This window comes from Ochotona curzoniae, unplaced genomic scaffold (assembly GCF_017591425.1).
Source record: "Ochotona curzoniae isolate NIBS_2020 unplaced genomic scaffold, NIBS_Ocur_1.0 contig_2723, whole genome shotgun sequence".
NCBI classification, from domain to species: domain Eukaryota; kingdom Metazoa; phylum Chordata; class Mammalia; order Lagomorpha; family Ochotonidae; genus Ochotona; species Ochotona curzoniae.
The window spans coordinates 27,782,331-27,804,178 of record NW_024465573.1 but is presented as its reverse complement, the minus strand read 5'-3'; the positions used below and the strand labels follow the sequence as shown (position 1 = coordinate 27,804,178).

The following is a 21,848-nucleotide window of genomic DNA, read 5'->3' as shown; positions in this document are numbered from 1 at the left end:
ACAGTCCATGGAATCCCAATCAAAGTTCTATTAGGCTACCTATATTTCTTTTGGAGTTTTGAGGGTAGTTCTACAATTCATATGCAAACACAAAGGATTTAACATAATACAAAATTATGAAAGAATGAATTGGAAGACTTAGACCCTCTCAATTCAATATTTGTTAAAAATTTGACAATGTGATGTTGGGATAAAAAATCAATGAAAGAAAACTGACAGCTCACAAATAAACCCACTCATATGTTGTCAGTTGGTTTTTCATAAGAGTGCAAAGGCTGGTCAGAAGAAAAGGTTGTCTTCAATATATGGCTAAAAATTCAGTATGAAGCATTACATTGCACTGTACTCAAACCTTAACAAATATCACATTATAACACCTAAGTCTTTTACGTTAGAAGAAAACATCAGAAAATCTTGTGACCTTAAGTTACACAAAGTTCGTAAAAAGCTTAATAAAGGTATGATGTGTAAAAGAAAATTTAATTGGCTATCACCAAAATTTTTTATCTTCACTAAATAAGGCATAGCAATATACCTCAAAAGTGAATCTTTGATCATTAAGAGGTCAGAGAGATATACATTTCAAATTGTGACCACATAAAGCATCATTAGCTATGAAAATCTAAAAGGAAGCAAGAAATAGCATTGGTGGTGATAATGTGGGGTCTTGAGTGAGTCTGACGATGAACACATTTCAGAGTCATTCTCTTTGTTTTGTCCTTCAGATATTTGGCTCGTGGATCTGATTCCTGAACACTGTGTTCCAAGCTACTCATTTATAATTCTACAAACTGATAAAATAAAGCCATAGCCATATTTTATTTTCATGATAATTGTAACATTCAGGGAGCATGTTTGATCTTTCATTCAAAAGAGTGAAATCCCACCCATGTATTTTAATTTGCCTGACATCTAAGGAATACTGAAATCAATCAATATCCAAAGTTTGCGATATAGGCTCTTCCAGTTTGACAAGTAAAGTGATTTGCAAGGATTGCAGAGCAAGTATGTGTGTACTCTTGTTGCTGTGTATATGTGCATGTTTGTCCATAGTGAGATAGGCAGGCGACAAACAAGACAGACCAGACCTAGTTCTACAAGTTTATTACTTATTGAGTCGTATTTCCTTTTTAGCGATTTACTCTGGGTTTCCCTGCAAAAAAACAAGTGTACTTTCTTTTAAGATTTATTTATTTATTGGAAAGTCAGATATACAGAGAGGAGGAGAGACAGAGAGGAAGATCTTCTGTCCAATGATTCACTCCCCATGTAAGCGCAACGGCCAGTGCTGTGCTGGTCTGAAGCCAGGATCCAGGAACTTGTTTTGGGTCTCCTACATGGGTGCAGGGTCCCAAGGCTTTGGGCTGTCCTTGACTGCTTTCCCAGGCCACGAGCAGAGAGCTGGATGAGAAATGGAGCTGCCAGGATTAGAACCGGCGCCCATATGGGATCCTGGTGAGTTCAAGGCGAGGACTTTAGCCGTGAGGCCACGCCGCAGTCCCCCCCCTCCCCCCCGCAAAAAAAACAAGCATACTTTTATGAGAAAGTGTTATATGACTTGAAAAAGATTTGTCTCCTCCAATTGGAATGTGTTGAAACTAACTCTGTGAACAGGTCATGGATTGACAATGATGACTGAGCTGGTATAGCTAGGTAACTTTGGGAAATGATTAGACTGATTTGCTCTGGTGGAGTCCCATGGTCCTTTCTTGTTGGGCATCACACAGACACAGCTGATGCACTCCACACACGCATGTCTCTCTTGGCTTCCTGGCTTACCATGTACTCCGCTTGCCCTCCTTTCACCTCACCAGATGCTTGCACAGTCGAAGCTGCGCAATGCCAGACTGAGAACATCCAAATTGTGAGAAGGAAACCTTCCTTTTTTCATAAGAAGTTCCTAGTGTTTAATTAAAGCAACAAAAACCAATGTGTCATGGGCAAATTGGAAAGAATAAGCAGAAATACCACACAACAAGAGAAAAAGGAAACTTAAAGTGACAATCTCAAGCTTCTTTCAAATTCTGCCTATTTTGGAATGTCATTATTTACAGAGCTTTTGATTTATGTGTCTGAAAGTCGGTTACAGAGAGAATTATAGGCATAGATCTTCCATGTGCTGGTTGACCTGCTGATTGAGTCCATAGAGGACCACAGCAGCTGAGACTATCTGACAGAAGCCAGGAGTTTTATCTGGATCTCTCATGTAATTCAGATTTAATAAGCACTCAGCGTCTATTCTGTGTGAATTTTTAAAAGGTTTATTTTATTTTTATTGGAAAATCAGGTATACAGAGAGGAGGAGAGACAGGAAGATCTTCTGTCCATTGATTCTCCCCAAGTGGCCACAATGCTGGAGCTATACCGATCTAAAGCATGAGCCAGGAGCTTCATCTGGGTCTCCCACGCAGGTGCAGCATCCCAAAGCTTTGGGCCATCCTTGATTGCTTTTCCACACCACAAGCAATGAGGCCTCTGGGATTAGAACCAGCACCCATTTTGGATCCCAGTATGTGCAAGGTGAGGACTTTAGCCACTAGGCTACTATGCCGGGTCCTCCTCTGTGTGTATTTTACCAAATGCTTTGCACGCTTTTAATGAGGATCACAGCACTGGGAGATAGATAGGTAAACTAGGTCTGGCTGGATTGAATGGGTTCTACATCTATAACTGGAAAGATCTATTTTCTTGGCAGGGTTGGGAGTCTTGGCATCAGAGGAAAGAGACTGCCTCATTTGTTGGTGTTGGCCACAGTCTCCTGCATAGGGTCCAGTTGATGCTTCATTCAGTGCCGTTGGATGCGTTTTTGTAACCTGTGTCTCCCACCCCAACTTGTTCCATCCTGACCTTTTCATTCCAGAGACAGCTTGATTCTCTGTCATGTGTCTGTCTCTTGAAATACAGGGTACAGATTCCTCTGGGTTGCTGCAGCTTTGTGAGTGTTCTGAGTACTGAATGAAATTGGGCATGGTTGCTGTGGTAGGTCTGTTTCCTGTACTCAGATGCGTTCACATCTGCCCAGGCTGTCAGCCCTAACATCGTATCGGCATTCAGTATGACACTGTTTTCTGACTCAACCCCAGTAACAAGGCTATTATTCAGTCAGTCAAGGAACACTTATTCCTGTGTTCACAGTAGCAAGTCAGATCTTCTTGGTCCCTCTTTCTCTGATCTCATATGGACATACCTGTTGGCCTGCCGGAATGATCTAAGATTCTGCAGTAGCTCCATTTGTTCTACTCATTTCTATTGAGAGCAGCTGAGATCATGTTTTGACCCATTGAATATTCTCTGGCAGGATTTTTTGATAAACAACTTTGGGACTAAACCCTGCACAACAACTATATGATGTCACCTTCAATATTTTAGTTATTATAGGTAACTTTGAATATTATAACCTTTTTCCAAGTCAACGGCCTCTGACCTTTGCTATACTTGGTAGTTTGTCTGTGCAGGGAATATAGAGCATTGTATTTTAAGTGTGTATATGTGTGTGTGTGTGTGTGTGCATGTGCACACATAGTACAGATGAAGGTTCAACAGGAATACATAGATTACAGAATTCAGGGCACAATTCAAGAACTGTGTATCGACTGTTTCCAGTAACACCTGCTGGCGTGAGGATTTATATGAATTCCTCATATTCTGTGTGAGTGCACACCGAGATTGCTTTTAGAGCGTATGTAACCCGAGTCCCAAGGGTTCTTCCCACCACCTTCGCCATTGCTTATGACCTTGTCTGTGCTGTAAGTTTCTGTAGCCAGGTGATTTGGGTGAGAGCTATGAAGACATGTGGCAATACTGTGTTTTCTCTTTAGCTTTTCTGACAGACATCTAATTTCCTGGTTGCCACTTGTTTCTACTGTGAAATAAGAAAAGTGTGACAGAACACACCATGCCTTTCTGTGCCCCTACGTTTAAGTGGTTTTTTCACGAACATCTCTGAAAGTGGCATAGAATTTATTTAGAATCCTCTTTAGAGTTCTTGAGGAAGACAACCCGCTTACCAAGTGTCCGTCTAGATTCTGTGATTATTGTAAAATGTGAATTTTGATTTTCAAAAAAAATTGGTGTGAAAGAAGCTTATGTATTTGAAGGTGCATGATTTCATATTATAATAGCCAAAAGAACTTGGCCAGGTAGTTTTTTTTTTAATAGGGAATTAGTTCAATTTCAGGCCACATGGAAATGTGGATTCGATATTTTGCACCATTTGTCCATTTTCACTTTATTTTTCCTCATATTTTCTTCTCTTTCTATGTATGTGTGTGTGCCTCCTAAATTCAAGTGAAGTATTTGTGAATGTGATTATGCTGACCAATAGTAAAAGAGCTTTTTAATATGGTCCTGCAGAAACTTATTTCCTTAAGCAAAGGGTTGCAAGTTAATTTCATCTTACGATTTTTTTTTCAATTGTCATGATCATGCAGCCCTCTGGAGTTTGGGGTTATGTACTTAGTGTCTTTCCATTTTGCTACAGCAGTCATGCAGTCTGTGATTCCTTTTCAGGGGTCATCACTGCTGCAGACATTCTTGATCGAGAGACAACGGGGTCGTACTGGCTGACAGTGTATGCCACAGACCGAGGCGTGGTTCCACTCTATTCTACCATTGAGGTCTACATCGAAGTGGAAGACATGAATGACAACGCCCCGCTGACCTCAGAACCTATTTATTATCCTGTTGTCATGGAAAATTCTCCCAAGGATGTATCTGTCATTCAGATCCAGGCTGAAGATCCAGACTCCAGTTCCAATGAAAAACTGACATACCGGATTACAAGTGGGAACCCTCAGAATTTTTTTGCCATCAATATCAAAACAGGTAAGAGTATGACTTTTGTAATTGGTAGACCAGCTTTTAAATTCGTCAGGCTGATGTTTGTTACACATATTTGTTTAGAGAATAATCTCTTCCTGTCTAAGGATATTTTCTGAAAAGGTGAGCATTTGATTTGATTGGTATGTCATAATTTTACCTGAAACTGAAGTGATCAGACAGACATCTGAAACAATACAACAGCCATATATTTACTTTGCTTGTGATTAGAAAAAAAATAGTTTTAGAGCCTCTGTAAGATCCAAGTGCCTATCCTTTTTTGGGGAGAGAGCAACCTGACCCATGCTGTGTTCTTTAGGTAAGCTGATTTTGTGATACCAACACCTCTGCCTCCGGGGACTTCTCCCTGGATGGTGGACCTTACTCCATCTTGTCAATGTCTCCTTAAAACCTTTAAGAATTCTTACGGTTCCTGTTGGTACTTAAAAAAAAAAGTAAATAAGCAACCAAAAAAAGCAAATTTCCAGTATCTCAGTATTTACATAAAATATGTAGACCTTCCTTGTTTTCTGGCTTGTTGCTCTAAGAGGTTTTAGAATTTGTAATGGAAGTTGATTTGGAAGGGTTAGAAATACCTAAGGGTCGGTGACAGGTGTATGGTTTTCTGGTTATAGTCCTCTGAGGCAAGTACGCACTTGAGAAAGATGCCTTGTAAGTCAGAGTTAAAGGTTCTGTGTTTACTTGTGATTTGGGTGTAGAAGAGCAAAATAAGGAAATAAAGCACTCCGAGTTGACATGGGTGAGACCTCAAAGCACTGAACGTTAGAATCACGTAAATTACTTTTACCTTGAAACAGTGAGTTGGTACTGGTCAATAAGTCTAGACTTTATTTTATTTTTGATATGGTCAGATGGACCTTTCCTGAAGAATCGTTGATATAGTTGATAGTTATTTCTCCTATTTGTTTGTTAAAATAGACACATAATCTGACTCCAAGCATTTCATATATTCAGGTACCCACGAACATAATTTAAGGAGAACGGCAGAACTTAAAAGGTGGTGGTGGTGATTGCTATTTGTGTGTGTGTATGTGTGTGTGTGTGTATGTGTTTGGAAACTGTTGGTTTTCTCCAAAGATGAGTGATTCACTTCTTTTTTTTAAGCAGACTTCTGTGTTCTAACATTCCTGCATCAAAATTTAGCTTGTGCTTTATGGAAGCACAAAGGGAGGTCTGGTGCAGGCGCGCACATTATAATGAGAGGATTCTGAGATGCGGAACCCTGTTCCACTTCTCTGGGTACCAGTAAGTGGGAAAAATAACACGCATAGAATGAACTACCCTACCTTGTGCTAGGAAGCCCCTCTTCAATTTCTTTTAGCACACGGCTTCCAGAAATGTGACAACAGGGAAAAGTATTTGAATACTGTACACATGCAAGGTTCCCAGTGGTATGGGAAGAGAGAAGATAGGACAAAGTCAGAAAATGTCACATTAAAATCAAGAACAGAACTGCTACAAGAAGGCAGTTCCAATTGTTGCCTTCATCTAACTTGCACTGAAAATGCAGCTAGAGTAATAGTCACAGGAACGAATTTGAGTTGCATGTAAAATTTGCACATTATATGCATAGAATATATACACTTACATAACCAGAGCTACCTTTTATGCAACTCTTAAAAGTTCCACATGAATTTTAAAGGAGTCCTGTATTATCGCAAATTACCATATGTTGCATAACAACCTTAATCATATTCTTAGTTTCTATTTGCCATAGTTTTAAAAAAAATCTGTGCCAAGAATGACATCTTTGGTTGTCTAATTGTCTGTAAGAACTCTGCATATATGGGGCCAGTGTTGTGAAGCAGTGGGACAAACTGCTGCTTCTAATCAGCAGGGACCAGTCCTGTGGAGAGCATGTTAAACTGCTGCCTACAGCACCAATATCCAATGTGGGTCTCAGTTCAAGTCCTGGCTAGTCCATTTTCAATCCTGCTCTCTACTAATGGCATATGTAAGCAGTGCAGGATGGCCATAGTGTTTAGGCCCCAGCTGGTCACTGTGCCTGCTTGGGTAGTTAACTAGCATTTGCAAGACCTTTTCTTTCCTTCTCTTGTCTCCCAAATTCTAACTGTACGATAGATAGATAGATAGATAGATAGATAGATAGATAGATAGATAGATAGATAAGAAAGATCTATAATACAAAAAAGATTAATTGCCAAAAGTATCTTTTTCTCTAAATTTTTTTTTATTGGAAAGTTAGATTTACAAAGAGAAGGGGAGGCAGAATCCTCAGTCCACTGATTCACTCCCCAAGTGGTCGCAGCAGCCAGAGCTGATCCATTTCAAAGCCAGGTGCCTCCCCGCAGTTCTCACATGCAGATGCAGCATCCCAAGGCTTTGGGTCATCCTCTGCTGATTTCCCAAGGCACAAGAAGGGAGCTGGATTGGAATGATAAAACCCGATACCCCTATGAGATCCTGACACTTACCTGGCAAGGATTTAGCCACTAGGCTATCATGCCAGGCCCCAACAAATTATCTTCAAAGATCCAATCAATACAACTGTAGTCTTAAAATGTGGTCTGAGCCTTTGAAGAATTCAGAGTGCTATGAAATAAAATGAATCATGAAAAAATCCATAGTCTGCTAAAAAAAAATGAAATGATTGTGTTGCTGATGGATTGGTAAAAGTAATTTTAGGAGAATAGTTTTTGAAAGAAATAAAAATTGGGGTTAGAGATTCTGGATTTCAAATCTTTGCATGCCCTAACTGAGACACAACATGGGCCACAGCAGAGAAAACAGACTAAAATGGAACCCTGCTGGCCCCATGAGCCCTGTAAAATTGAGCAAGTCACTAAATGCTTCTGAAATCCACTTTTCGGTTAGCAAGCATTGCTGCAAGGAGTACAGGAGTCCGGTGTAAAAAGTGCATCACGTGCTGCACGGAATGAACTCCTGCAACAAACGCTGATGTTCCATCCCCATTGTCTTACCCAGTGTGACGTGTCATTTACTCTCCATGGCCCTCAGCTTTTAATCTGGAACAGGAGAATGAACTTGCTTATCCACCAAGGTTATTGTAAAGACTGAATATCATGATGCATTTGAAGTCTGTTGGTAAACAAGGAAGATTGTGGTATGAATCGTGTTATCCCTATGTACACCCTCAGAGAATTGAAGAGCCAAAGCCTGGTAGTGTTCTCACTAAGCATATTGCTCTGAGTATCACACGGTCTGTACAGGAGCCTTGAGCCAGCTCGGCAAACTCTATCATAGAAACTGTTCTCTTTGGCATTTCTTCCTGTCTCTCTCATGTCATTTGACTGAAACAGCCCTACCAGTATTGCATCTGTTAATACTAAAGCAGGATGCGCAGTGAACTGGCATATCTGGGAAATATTTTGGCTTTAGAAATATTCCACTAGCTGTTGAATCTAATATAACTGATCTGTTAAGCCTTCCTCTGCAGTAGAGCTGAAATTTATCGGTTTGTTTTGTTTTTGCAATATGCTACATAATAAAGATTAACATGATTAGTATAAGCTCAAATGATGAATGCAAACCCAAATAATGTCAATAATTATGTTCTGCGTCTTCTAGAAAAAAAAACAGATGTCATGTTTCCAAACCAAACATGGAGAAAGACTTCTCTATGAATATTCTGTGTCCTACCCAAAAAATCATTGGGGTTGTTTCCATTAGAATTCCTCAGGTTCAGTAGTCCATGGATTTGCTGCAGAAGTTCCTGAGGCTTCAAAAGAAAAACAAAAACTGTAATGCTAGGAGGTCTTAATCAAGTTAACCTTTGATTAATTCCAGGCTGAGCAATTGAATTCGATCAAATGCAGCTTTAGGTAGAAGAGCGGCCTACCCACATGTTCAGGAGGAAATGCCAAAAAGGCTAATGTTCACTTGCCTCTTTAGGGAGGTCTGGGAGTGGAAACTTTGCTTCCTTCCAGACCTTGCCAGGGGATCCAAGCTGACCACTCATTTGTCATCCAGGTTGAAATTAGGACCAGGAGTGAGTATTGCTTCAGAGCTTCAGAATGCATACTTTCATGGTTTTCATAGTATGGAAACCACTTAACCTTGGTTCGACTTGGCAGCATTTAGTGAAACCTTCCATAAATATCAGCTACCATAATTATCATCCAGAAGTTCCCAGGAGAAACAAAGTTTGTGTAAACTGCATGCAGACTACCTCCAGACTTTGTTCTCTTTGGAGAAAGGTATACTTGAAAAATAGTGATGCCTTGCCTTACTGTTTGAGACGTAGCCCTGGAATCTTTAATTCAGTTTGCTAAGATATGTTGCATGTTGTTGTTGATATGGACTTCAGGGGTTGGTCATACAACGGAAGTATGCATCAGTGTACAGACGTAATTCAGTTTCATGGGAAGGATAGAACCATCCGCACCTATGAAAGAGTGGTAACTTCAGTGTTCATGAAAAATGCACAGTTGAATTCTGTGGAGTAATAGCTATAGAAAGGTAATTGTCAGAACACAGCAAGTGATGAATCTAGGAGTTTCATAGAAAAGAAATGTGCCCTGGTGGGGTCAATGCCATAGCATGTCAGGCTTGACTTCCACCTGCAGCACCAGCATCCCATATGGGCACCAGTTTGAGTACCAGCTGTTCCACTTCTGATCCAGCTCCAAGCTTCTGGCCTGGAGTAGCAGATATGGATGCCTCACGTGTTTGGACCTCTGCACTCATGTGGGAGACCTGGACGTAATTCCTGGTTTCAGATCAGCTTAGCTTTAGCAGTTGTGGCCATTTGGGAAGTGCACAACAAATGAAAGGCCTTTCTCCACCTCTCCTTCTGTCTGTGTAACTCGGCCTTTCAAATAAACATAAAATAAATCTTTAATAAAAAATGCCCTGAGGAGTGAGTTGATTGGGAGAGAACAAAGCCATTTCATAGCCTGGAGAATGTAAGCTAGTTAAGTTGACCCTGAGAACCCATCATAGCTACTTAAGCTCCTTATATAGACATGATATCACTACAAAGAAACGTTTTATGGAGTTGCTTGGGATTCTGATGACATAGTCCATTTGTTGGTTCCCTTTCCAGATGGCTGCCAGTACTGGACTGGATTGCAGTCGGTTTCTGTGAGCTCCATCCAGGTCTCTTACATGAGTGGCAGGGCACTCCAGGCACTTCTCTGATACTTTAGTAGACAACCGGATCAGAAGTGGCACAGCCAGATCTTGAACTGATGTTCTCACATGGGATACTGTTCTCAAGCTTTAGTATAAAATTGCTGTGCCCCAACAGTGTCTCTAATATACATTTCTTAGAAGAATTGTTTCAAAAGGGAAAGGTAGACACGAGGGAGATCCCTTTGGTCTTTCTTTTGCTTCTACATAGGCAGTGTTGAGCATGTGTCTACAAAAAGGATCCTTGTCAAGTGGATCTTTCAGTGTTTCAGTATCTGGAGAGTAGACCGTGTGAATTCCATTTTGCAGCTGATGTGTCTTCCTTTGACTTGGGCTTTGTTCGCTATCAGCTCCACCTGACTGTTTTGAGATGGACGTAAATATGTGAACTTAACATGCAGGTGAGGTCCAGCCCACTTCCCAAGTGACTAGAGAGGAAAAAACACTTTTCCAAAGTGATCTGCTGCAGGAAATCTCAAATTCTGCTTTTATCTATTGATTAGTTTAGATGTGGATGCATTTCCTATTAAAACAGGAGGAGATAGCTCATTGAAATATTGGGTCTCCTGAACTTTTTAATCTGTTCCAAATAATAGCACCTCACCATTCTTACGGTGCTGGAGTGCGGAGTTGATTATAAAATCAAAGCATTCTCTCTTCCCCTCTTCCCCCCAAGGCAACTCTTGTTTTTTTGTTTGTTTGTTTGGGGGGTTGCTTATATTTCCTATATTTATTTTTTATAAAAATATATTCTACTTTATTGGAAAGTCAGACATATACAGGAGAGATAGAGAGGAAAATGTTTCGCCTGTTCATTCACTCCCCAAGTGGCCACAATGGCTAGAGCTGAACCGATCTGAAACCAGGAGCCAGGAGCCTCTTCTAGGATTCCCACACAGGTGCAGGTCCCAAGGCTTTGAGCCATCCTCAATTGCCTTCCCAGGCCACAAGCAAGGAGTTGGAAGGGAACCGTAGCAGCCGGAATTAGATCCGGCAGCCATATGGGATTCTGGAGTGTGCAAGGAGAGGACTTTAGCTGCTGGACTATCACACTGGGCACTATACTTCCTGTTTTAAAAATAGAAAATGGAGTATCCACTGTCCCTTTTATTGTCCATAAGAAAATATCACATGTTCATAAAACGTGTGGTTAAAAAAAGCCCAGATAATAGATTTGTGTTATCTCCAAGCACTATAGATTCAAAAGGAATTTGTTGCTAAGTGGAGTTCAGACATATTTTAATGAATAAGCAAACATTACTTGATTTTAGTATACCATTATTCACAAACTATTAGCTCATAAGATAGTAGTGTCTTAAAAAATTTAGCTTTCTGGATTTGCTAAGCTTCATGCTTATGCACCTTCCTGCTTAGTGATAATCGGCTTAGGAAATCAGCTTTTTTCCAGGAAAACAGAAGGAAACCTTACTTTATATTTATCTACAGAAACTTAAGAAAAACCATTAAAACAAGGTGAGAGACAAAGAGTGAAGGCATTGTTGCTTTTTATTCAGTGTCAGCTTGGTGAAAATCTGTTTGTTGTTCCTCAGTCAGGCTGACATGCCCTTCCTGCAGGCTGATGAGCTGATATTCCTAAGTAGAGACACAAAGCAGATAATGTAGCAAATGAGTTTGTAAAAAACTGTAAATCACCCTTGCTACTTCTTCCAGCCATGAAAGGAGGCCTTGTGCTATGGAACATTAAATTGTGTTCGTTTAATCCAACACGTCCAGTAGAACAAATCAGGCTCATACAGATTTATCACAGGGGGTTATTTAAATTCAGCAGTGACCTGTGCATCCATGTGAATGTACTCGGAGAGAACAAGGACAAAGGGAACTTTTCTACGCCGTCATTATGTCCCTGGGGAGGCCCTGCAGGTCCCTGTTTGATGCACTCGCAGCGTAGGCTGGGGGTGGACGGTGGTTGCCAGGGTGCAGAGGGCTTGTTGGGGGTGGGAGGGTGAGGTTGGACATCCTAGGAGGGAATGCATGCTCCCTCATGGAGTGGATTCTCAGTCTGTCTTCTGTGGCTTGGGTGTGTTTGGATACTTCTTGTGATATAAGTATCAGTTTCAGAGTTTCTCAGCCCCAATCTGATTGACATTTTGGGTAAGATAATTCTTTATTGTGGGGAGCTGTCCAGTGCGTCATAAGATGGTAAGCAGCATGAAATGTCAGTGACATCTGAACTCCCATGTTGTCAAGTGGACCCTTGGTGGAATTGCCTTCACTGAGAGCTACCGAACTCATTAAGACCCCGTTTCATATGGCACTTAATAAAGCACCCTGCATGAAATAAATGGTAGACTGCGAGGGTGTGATGATATTAACTAAAAATATGTATTGCATGGGATTATATGTGCATATAAGGGTATATACACTTAGTTAAAAATAATAATGGGGTAAGATTCCAGAGCTGCCTCTCCATTCTCTGTGGCCTCAGGCTCTCTGTGTTTGGATAGGCAAGGGCAATACTGGAGTTCAACCCATTAGGACAAAAAGGAAACAAAGCTCAAAAGAGTACATGGGAAGAAGTTACTGTTTTCTCAACTCTTCAGTGTTTCGAGGATTTGGTAACAGAAGTCTCATCAGAGTACATTTTGAGCAGCTTTCTCCAGAAAACAGGCTGAAGAGATTATTTTGAGAGTTCCAGGATTTATTCTCTTGAAATGCTTAAAGCAACTCCAAATCCTGTTCTTTCTTCATGTCAGCCTTATGATGGATAAATGTGTGGATTGTTTCATCCTTGGACTAAAAGTGGATAAGAGAGGGGATGAAATTCTTCTTGACTGTGCTTGGGGATTCTGTAGTTATGTATCTGGATTAGTGATATCCAGAGTCTTTGGCATTTCTGGTTATTATGTGGTACTCATTGACAAGCCCAAGGGAGTGGCCCAAATCCTAGGAACTTAGACTAGCATCCAAGCTCCTGCCTTCGAACCCATCGTGGAGTTCTGAAGACTTCTACAATGTGAGAGCTTGGACAACCATCAGTAGTAGAAAGGAACTCACCCCCAAACCAAATCAAGTTCCAAAGGACAGGGCTGCTAAATAGCAGCCACATGTATTTTATTCCAATTCTGAGAAACAGGTTGCACTATTTTTTTTTTTTGCATTAATATGATTGATGCGTGCACAGCATTTCTAGGTGTTGTTTGATCTGAAAACTGGCTAACGGGCAAGGATGGAAAGCTTTTGTCAAATCCGAGAAATGAGTTGTCAGAAACTAAGTGATGAGAGCATAGCACTTAAGGGAAATGATGGTGTGGCCCTGGCTGGGCACCTACAGTGGAATAGAGGCCCAGGAGGCCTCCTGGAGAGGGTGGGTGCTGAGTGCTGCTCTTTCGGTGAGGCTGATGGCCTGGCTTGCTCTCTCTTGTGCTGCTACATGTCCCACTAACCCACCAAGGAGTTAGCGGTAAGGGCTGGAGTTCCTGCGGAGCCAGCCTGCCCCCAAGGCTCAGCTGTGGGGTTCCCTGCTGCTGCTGGAAATTACTGAGAATTATTTGGGAGGGTGATAGAGGCACGTAAATAAAACGGATGATGAAGTTGTATTTATGTAGAAAAAAGAGATTGATTAAGGTCATAAATTTCCCTTTTATTTCTTCTATCTGGGTGTTATTTCCACAGCAGTAATTTACTGTGTCAGTTTATTACTTTCTTCTGTTCTGAAGGAACAAGTGAATCTTAATGGAAACCACCAGCAGCCTCTCTGCATTCTTGGATTCAGTCGTAAGGGAGACTCCTAGATACATCCTGAGTGTGTGCGTCTGCCCTCTTGGTGGGAAGAAAAGCTTTCACTCTGCACACATCTCTACTTGGAACCAGGGTCATGCTGCTGTGTGCGTGTGTTAGCTGGTTAGCAAAGAAGTGGAGACTTGGGGTGCTTGGGTGTCTCACTCTAGGCAGTCTAGGTTGTCCGTTTAGAGCAAGAATTCCCTGGTCCTAAAGTTAATGAAAATACTATCAAATTAGAAAGGTGAGAACAGACTTTCAAAATGCAGGGAGCTTATTGAGATGATGTATTTCTACTTTGTTTTCCCACTGTGTTAGGGGTTCAACTGTGCCCCCTGGAAAAATCATGTGGAAGTCCCAGCCTATCATATGTGGAAAATGGGGTTATTGTAAATATCATTAATTTAAAAGGAAGTTAGACTAGTGTAGGCTGCAGCAGGATTCATCCTATAGGTGAACTTGTGCGAAGAGGAAAGCTTGGATCCTGAAACACGAATCCAGAGAGAGAAAAAGGAATGCTTCTTCCTCACCCTTCAGATTCATGGCTCAGACTGGTAACGAAAGACATGGGAAGAAGAGAAAAGCACAGCAAATTTATTTAGCTGAAGTTCCACGTACCTGTGTTTTTATGCTTAATCTTGAGGAGCAGTGGGTAGTCATGCAGAAGTAAGATTGGGCAAAAAGGAAATGTGACCTTGTGTTAATAAATGCAGGGCAAGGGTGGGGAAGAAGGTACTTCTCAGATTCTTTTTGGCCATGGGTAGGCTAGTTCCTCCCCTGCAGGTGGAAGGCAACACACTTGTCAAATGAGCATCTGCAAAAGAGCTAAGCGATCCAGGAGAGTCAGAGACCTTCAAACTTCAGCGGGTTTTTCCAGCTTCCTTCAGCCAACTAGCCATGCTTGGGGTATCATGACAGTAATCACAGTTACTCCAACAAGAGTTATGAGGTGAAGAACAAGGTTGGGAGAAGCCATGGCCGAAGAAATGCCAAGGATTCTCAGCACTGATCAGATGCTAGTAAGAGGGGAAGAGAATCCTCCTCTCAGAGAGAACATGGATCTACAGACCCTTGACTGAAGGCAGTTAGCCTCCAGATCTGGAAAAGACACCTACCAGCATGTGGTACCTCATTAGCATTTTCTAGCTCTGGAAAAACAACACAAGTTGTGGTTTAGGAGTATAAATGCAGAGATTCCCGTAGCAAAAAGAATCTTGTATTAGAAGCAGTTATAGCCAACTCTTTAGACCAAATGTTCAGAACTGGTGGAGCCTTTGTACTACTACTCAGGTCCAGCCACAGTTGGGTAGTTTTCTTGTTTGCCATGATTTGCGTAGTACCTGTGATTCAGTTGAGATTAGTCACTTGGGTAGTACAATGGGATAAGTGTGAAAAGAAATCTGTGTGTCCTGAAGTTAGTGTAATCGGTTCAGAAGTTCTGAGAGGTCATCCAGGAGGAGACAATCAGGTCTCATGGCAGTATTTTCATGGATAGTCTTGAGGTCATGTGGAAGTTATTACTGACAGCCATTCAGTGTGCTTCAAGGATTAGCAATTCATTAGCATCCATCTGTATTCTATCATTTCCCAGTTTTTGAAATCAAATTCTAAGTACTATTTTTTAAGTAAAGCACTAGAGGGTCCAAGATTGTGGCTCAGCACGTTAAACTGCCACCTGTGACACCAGCATTTTATGTGGGTGCCCATACAAACTCCAACAGCTCAATTTACATTCCAGCTCCCTGCCAGTACACCTGGGCGTGCAGCAGAAAATGGCCTAACTGCCTGAGTCTCTGGGCAACCACATGGGAGACTTAAATGGAGTTCCAAGTTCATGACTTTGGCCTGGCCCATCCCTGGCCCTTGTAGCCCTTTGCAGAGTGAACCAGTAAATGGAAGATCTGCTTCTTTGACTCTGCCTGTCAACTAAATAAGTAAATCTGGGAAACCAAAAGCAATGGAAGCTGCCTCCTGAGCAGTTGCTTCAGGGTGAAGTATAGTGGCTCCACAGGACTCATCATGTTATATTCTGGTTTTGCTTTTTCTGTCACTAGTGATTGGCTTTGTACCTAACCTCTTGACATTCTGACAAAAGTGTTTTTCCATCAATGTGAATTACTCTTGTAACACATATGGTATTCTAGCAATGCAATTACAGAAGTACTATTGATAGCGGTCTCAGTTTTTTCTAGCAAAGTGTTTGTTTTCCACTTTACCATGCAGCCATAGGTGGGTTTCAAGGCAATCCTAGCAAGAAAGGAAACCAGGAAGAGTAGTGTTGTTGGGCTCGTCACCAAGTGTAAATGATTTTGTGTTTGAATCCCAGTTCTACCATTTCTCAGCCCTGTAATATTGGGCAATATTTAAAAACTCAGTTTCCTTTATGAAAAGAGGAATAATTATAGTAACTAATAAGCTGCTGCTTTTAATTTGATAAGTGTTTGTGTATGTAAAATGCTTCAAAGACTACTTGGCTTGTAATACACTCTTAGTAATTGCTATGTGATATCTGTACATGTACAGAGTTTCTTGTAGCTGACCCAGTAGCTTCATAGTATGCTTGATGAGCCCTCATGGTAGTGCTTGGGTTTTCTGGACAGTAGTATAGTTCCTTCTTCTAAGTACTTTTGTTATAGTCAACTAGTTTATTTTGTGTCTGTAGAACTGGAAATCCTCACTGTAATCAGATTTGGAACAAAAATCAAAACCCTCACCACTTCCTGCTCCCAAAGCAGATGCTATTCGTTGATTTTAACAGCCTGTCAGCCTCTGCCCACTCTTGCATCCACTATCAAACCACACTGATAAGAAACTGTTATGAGATGATTCTTTTTTGCCATTGAGGGCATTGAGGATGTCCGTACCTCTGACAGTGTTTAAATCTACAAATGTCGTAAGTGCTGAAGAGAAGGGAAAGGGGGAACTGATGGGAACAGCAGAGTAGAAGTCCAGTCCATCAGGTTTTGATGACCAGAGGAGAGATGAAAATGAGAGTTGAGATAGTCTTCAGAAGTTAGTGAAGGGGAACATCAAGGAAGAAACCACACCGAGAAAGCGCCAGGACAGACATAACTGGCAACCCACAGCAGCACTCCCTTTACCCCAGCACTGCCTGTTTCTCATTTGGTTGGGTTGGACTGTGATGAAGAGTTCCTTGTTCGGGAATCTGTTACTGGATTTTGGACATACTCTTTGGCTGCAATGGAAGTATTATAATCCCGAGGACCATAGCATATAGCATAATGTGTGTGAGCAGTTGAGACGCAGAAAGAGAAACTATGATGTGCTGGATTCTGAAGGGTTTTCCAATATCTGAAGCAGATGTTAATGAAAGTCGGCTATATGCTGTGCCCTTCAGGTCTCTAAAATATTCTCTTCATACTACATAATCTAGCCACTGAAGTTAGAATGGGTTTGTCTTTACACAGGCAAAAGGATCTGATTAGATTGTTAGTATGGGAAACCCGGCCAAGGATGGAAACTTATAATAAGTAACTAAGAAGAAATAAGAGATGTCCAGTAATGTTCATTGAGGTGTAGGTCTTCAAAGAGTAGAAAACAAGAATGGCAATTAGGGGAGAGTTCAGTGAGAGATATCGGTCTTAGTAACATGTTGCTGCTCAATTTTAATTTACATTGCTTGGATACTAGACATCACTTGTATTTCATTTCTAAAATTCTGATAATGTGCTTGATGTAAACCCAGCGTGTCTTTACCAAGAGTTCGTAAATATAAGTTCACTTGCTGGTATATATTTTATGTGTTGTATTACATAGGGACATTTCCTAACATTTATGTTAAAAGTGAGTTACTCTATTTTAGGCAACTCAAATAAGCTGTTAAAGAAGGCTAGCATGGTACGCACACTTTCTTTGTAAAATATGTTGAGTGCGGGCCCGGCGCGGTGGCGCAGTGGTTAAAGGTCCTCACCTTGCACGCCCGGGATCCCATATGGGCGCTGGTTCTAATCCCGGCAGTCCCACTTCCCTTCCAGCTCCCTGCCTGTGGCCTGGGAAAGCAGTCCAGGACAGCCCAAAGCTTTGGGACCCTGCACCCGCGTGGGAGACCTGGAAGAGGCTCCTGGCTTCGGATCGGCATAGTATCGGCCCGTTGCGCTCACTTGGGGAGTGAATCATCGGAAGGAAGATCTTCCTCTCTGTCTCTCCTCTCTGTATATCTGCCTTTCCAATAAAAAAAATAATAAAAATAAATCTTTAAAAAATATATATGTTGAGTGCATCCATAAGATCGATGTGATGAGAAGTGCTCCTCACTCACATTCTAGCCACGTGATGATAGTGGACAGGTTTCTTAACTTCTTACAATTCCGATATTTCATCAGGAAATTTGGGATGCTAATTGAGTTTTTACAAGATGAAATGAGCTAATGAGCTATTGTATTCTTTCAAAGGTTTATTTTTTTGTTTGTTTGTTTGAAAGGCAGACTTTACAATGAGGCACACTAAGAGAGATCTTCCATCCAGATGGCCACGGGATCTGGAGTTGAACTGATCTGAAGCCAGGAGCCAGAAGTTTTCTTCTGGGTTTCCCATGTGGGACTGGGGTTCCAGGACCTGAGCCATTCTCTGCTGCTTTCCCAGGCACATTAACAGGGAACTGGATAGGAATTGGAGCAGCCAGGACAAGAATTTTTGCCCATATGGTGCACCAATGCTGCAGGAGGAGGATTAGTTTGCTAGGCCACCACACAGGTCCCATGAGCTTTTGTGTCTTCTAAAAATTTTAATTATGCTTGTATATATGAAGCGCTCTAGTAATTTTATTATGTTATTAAGTGTATCCAAAATTACTGCCTTTGAACAAAAGAAACCTGTCTTGAAAATTAATATATCCAGTATGACTAAATGTTTTGAAACTCTTCTGTATACACTGTATGATTATGTTTTATTAGTGTCTAACTGAGTGGTAGCATGGGAAAGGCTTCAGCAGGTTCATGAGAGACTAGAACTAAAGATACATCTAATACCATGCTTGGCTCAGGGGGTACAGCAACAACTACACAAAGGACCCTCCCCTTTAAGACTCTGTAACCCCAAGTTTTTTCGCCATCAATGATCATTCCTTAATAACTGTCACAGCATTCTGAAAAGCCGAATTAAGTAAATGTTGTGTCTTAAGGTGACATTTTTTTCTGGCAGTAATAGATGGTCTTAATATTTATTGGTTGTTCTAGGAAGGAAAATCTCTAAAAGCATGAATAAGGAGATGTAAAAGAAATCTATCACATTAGAAACAGACTATTACAGTCGGTAAAGGCTGAGACATTGGCAGTGCACCATTTCGGATATGTTACCATTAGAGATACTTCAGTTAAGCAAGACAAATCCAATTTTACCTCCTACCACTTAAGCAAATTCCCCCTTCCCTGTAACATTTCCTGTTTTCTAAAGACATCTTTCATCTTCACTGTGTACATGCTCAATTGCTCATTTTTTACTTTAGTTACATTGTTTTCTGCCAGAGTTAGAAATGCTTTCTTCTGAAGAAATGATGTTCACTCACAGGAAATAAGGATATTTATTAAAAGGATTGATTGAAAACTAGATGCAAATATGTTTCTGCAATTTTAGCACATCAGAATTTTTGTACACAATGACATGACTTTCAGTGTGAGGCGGACTTTTGATGGTCATAGTTTTGAGATTCTCATTTTTGACAATTAATTCAATATGACTGGTAGATTTATACCTGCCTATGTATGCATAGAAATATCTGAGATGTTTTTAATAGATTTCTATCAATGGGTTGCTGGCTGTAATAGGTAGTAAATGGCTTAAATTATTCAATGTTTTCATCTGATTTCATAGGCCTTTATAGATTTTGCATTCTGTACATGGGAGGAATATAAAGAAACAGGAAACTTCTCTGGTCTAAAATAACACACAGGTTGTTTACCAGAGAAAAAGATTTTACATTGGACGAAACCCTGTGTTCAGGGCTGAATCACAAGCTTGTTACTGAAGCTGAGTCATGGAATTTTAGTTATATCTGGTACTCCCAAGGCAGAAGAAATATATGTCAGTTACTGGGGAGATAACTGAAGTTTAACTGTTTGAGTGTAAACAGAATAACCAAAAAAGATCTTTTTTCCCGGGACTTCTTTCCACAGTGTATTAAATGTGTGTTTCCATGTTCAAACAGTCTGGTGAGCAGGATGGTGCACACAGAGCTGACTTCATGAGCCTTGAGTTTATCTGTTAGTTCAGGGCCCTGTGCTTGCAAGGGTCGCATGTTTGCTTTGATGCTTCCATGCTACCGTCTGAAAATTCTCCATCATTTGTGAATGAAGGGTTTAGTGTTTTTGTTCGGTGCTGTATCCTGCAGAACATGCAGCTGTGGTAGAAATCGGGTATTCCGTTTGAACTGCTAAGTGTTGCGGGACTGTTCGGGTCATTCATATTTGGGTCTCCTCCCTTGAGCTCTGCATGCCAGCCCACTTCTGTCCTCCCTCATCCAGGGCTGTGTTCTCTAATTGACTGCCTCTGCTCTGCTGAGACATCCTGTAGAAAGGAATTAGAATAGTAAATAGGCTGAGAATCACTGGACTGCAAAGGGTCACCTGGAAGACTCCTCCCACAAAATGAAAGTGCCATCACATGAACAACCAGGCACACAGCATCTCATTCTGGGATCAGAGGCTGGGATGGCTCCCCCCTCCTCCACTGAGGGCTTTGCTGATGCAGCTTTCTAAATACCAAGTAGGACCATATAGCTCGGGCATATTTCCAATAGGGGAAAGTTGTGCAGACTGCTTGTAAATAAATGTGATTTCAAAAAAAGAGAATAGTATGGTAGAAAAAAAACTTAAGCAAAGTTTCTTTTCATTGTACTCCTTTTGCCCACATTATATAAATCCCTGAAGTTTCACTGGTGGCTATGAGAGGATCTTTGGAATTACCACAGTTTCTGTGTCTGACTGTAGGTTGTTTCTGCGCCTGCTAAGTGCTGTCATGCTCTCAGGCGCCTTGCTCTGGCCCCAGCAGCTCTTTCTCACACAGGCTGCAGTTGCCAAGTGTTGCATGAGATTTTTCACCTGCCTTTGTCACCATCTAACAAAACTCTTTCCAGCTAAACTGAAGCTGGAATTCTCTCTCTTAAATGGTTCCTAGTTTTCCTGTTTTTTTTTTCCTAACCTTGAAACTGAAACAACAAAAGGATGCAAATCAAGATAAGTGTTCTCTTGTTATTTTCTAGCCCATTCCTAGTATAGAAATTATACTTGAGTTTCTATTACAATGAAATTAGAATCTACCTCAGCATGGGGGTAAGGGTTATTTTAATCTAAATATTGATTGATTGGTGCTTTACTTTAACCTTTTTTGAGCATCTATTATATCTCAGGCACTGTGATAGGCCTAGTGTGCAGTGGGATTTAAGGAAAAGATGGTCCAGGACTTTATGCACACCAAGTGTTCTAAGAAAATACTTAAGATGAATGAATGGATATGTCCTATGGATAACAGGTGTCATTAATGTTGCTCAGGGATTGTTGCATTCCTTTGTGTAGCAAAAATTGCTTATTATTTTCTGAAATCTAATCATGGCCGAAATCCTATTAACTGCTTTTTTTTAAACTTGTGTTTGACATCTGTGCTATTTTCAAAATGTCATCTCTTGATTTTGTTGCCCCTCAGGAATTCAAAGAAATTTTGTATTGATGTGGTTTGCAGGTGGTTAGAATGTACACAGTACTGGGATTTCATAAATGTTCATAAATATCATGAAGAGTTCATTAGTCGCTTGGTAAATCAGCTTATCTTTGGTTATCCAAGCACTTTGGGAATTACTATATCAATTTTGTGGCAGGTGCTAACATTAACTGAAATTGTAAAAAGGCTTGGGCATGGTTAAAACAATATCATCATGCCACTATACTTCTGTGACACTGTCAGTCTATTGTGTTTGATTTGGTATGTGAGGAAAGAAAGAAGACAATTATTTGGGGAACACCACTCACTTTGATAAATATAAAGAATACGGGAGTTGATATTGGCTAAGAGAGCTCATAAAAATAATTATAGTCATGGTTATAATTTAAATGGTGCTCATCGTATTAGAAAACTTGCATAGTTTATATAAGTCTATTTTATAAAAAGAAAACATGCAACATACAGATAAGTCTTCTGGAGTTAAAACT

The 21,848-nt window shown here is 40.8% G+C and overlaps 1 protein-coding gene across 4 annotated transcripts in view; it reads left to right on the top strand.

Annotated features, from left to right (window-relative positions):
* FAT3 (FAT atypical cadherin 3) overlaps positions 1-21,848 on the top strand; it is a 475,200-nt gene that overhangs the window by 140,041 nt on the left and 313,311 nt on the right. For all 4 annotated transcript variants that reach the window (XM_040977305.1, XM_040977303.1, XM_040977306.1 and 1 more), the window contains exon 2: positions 4,510-4,824. In XM_040977305.1, the coding sequence (XP_040833239.1) occupies positions 4,510-4,824 (315 nt within the window). The remainder of the gene's footprint in view (positions 1-4,509; positions 4,825-21,848) is intronic.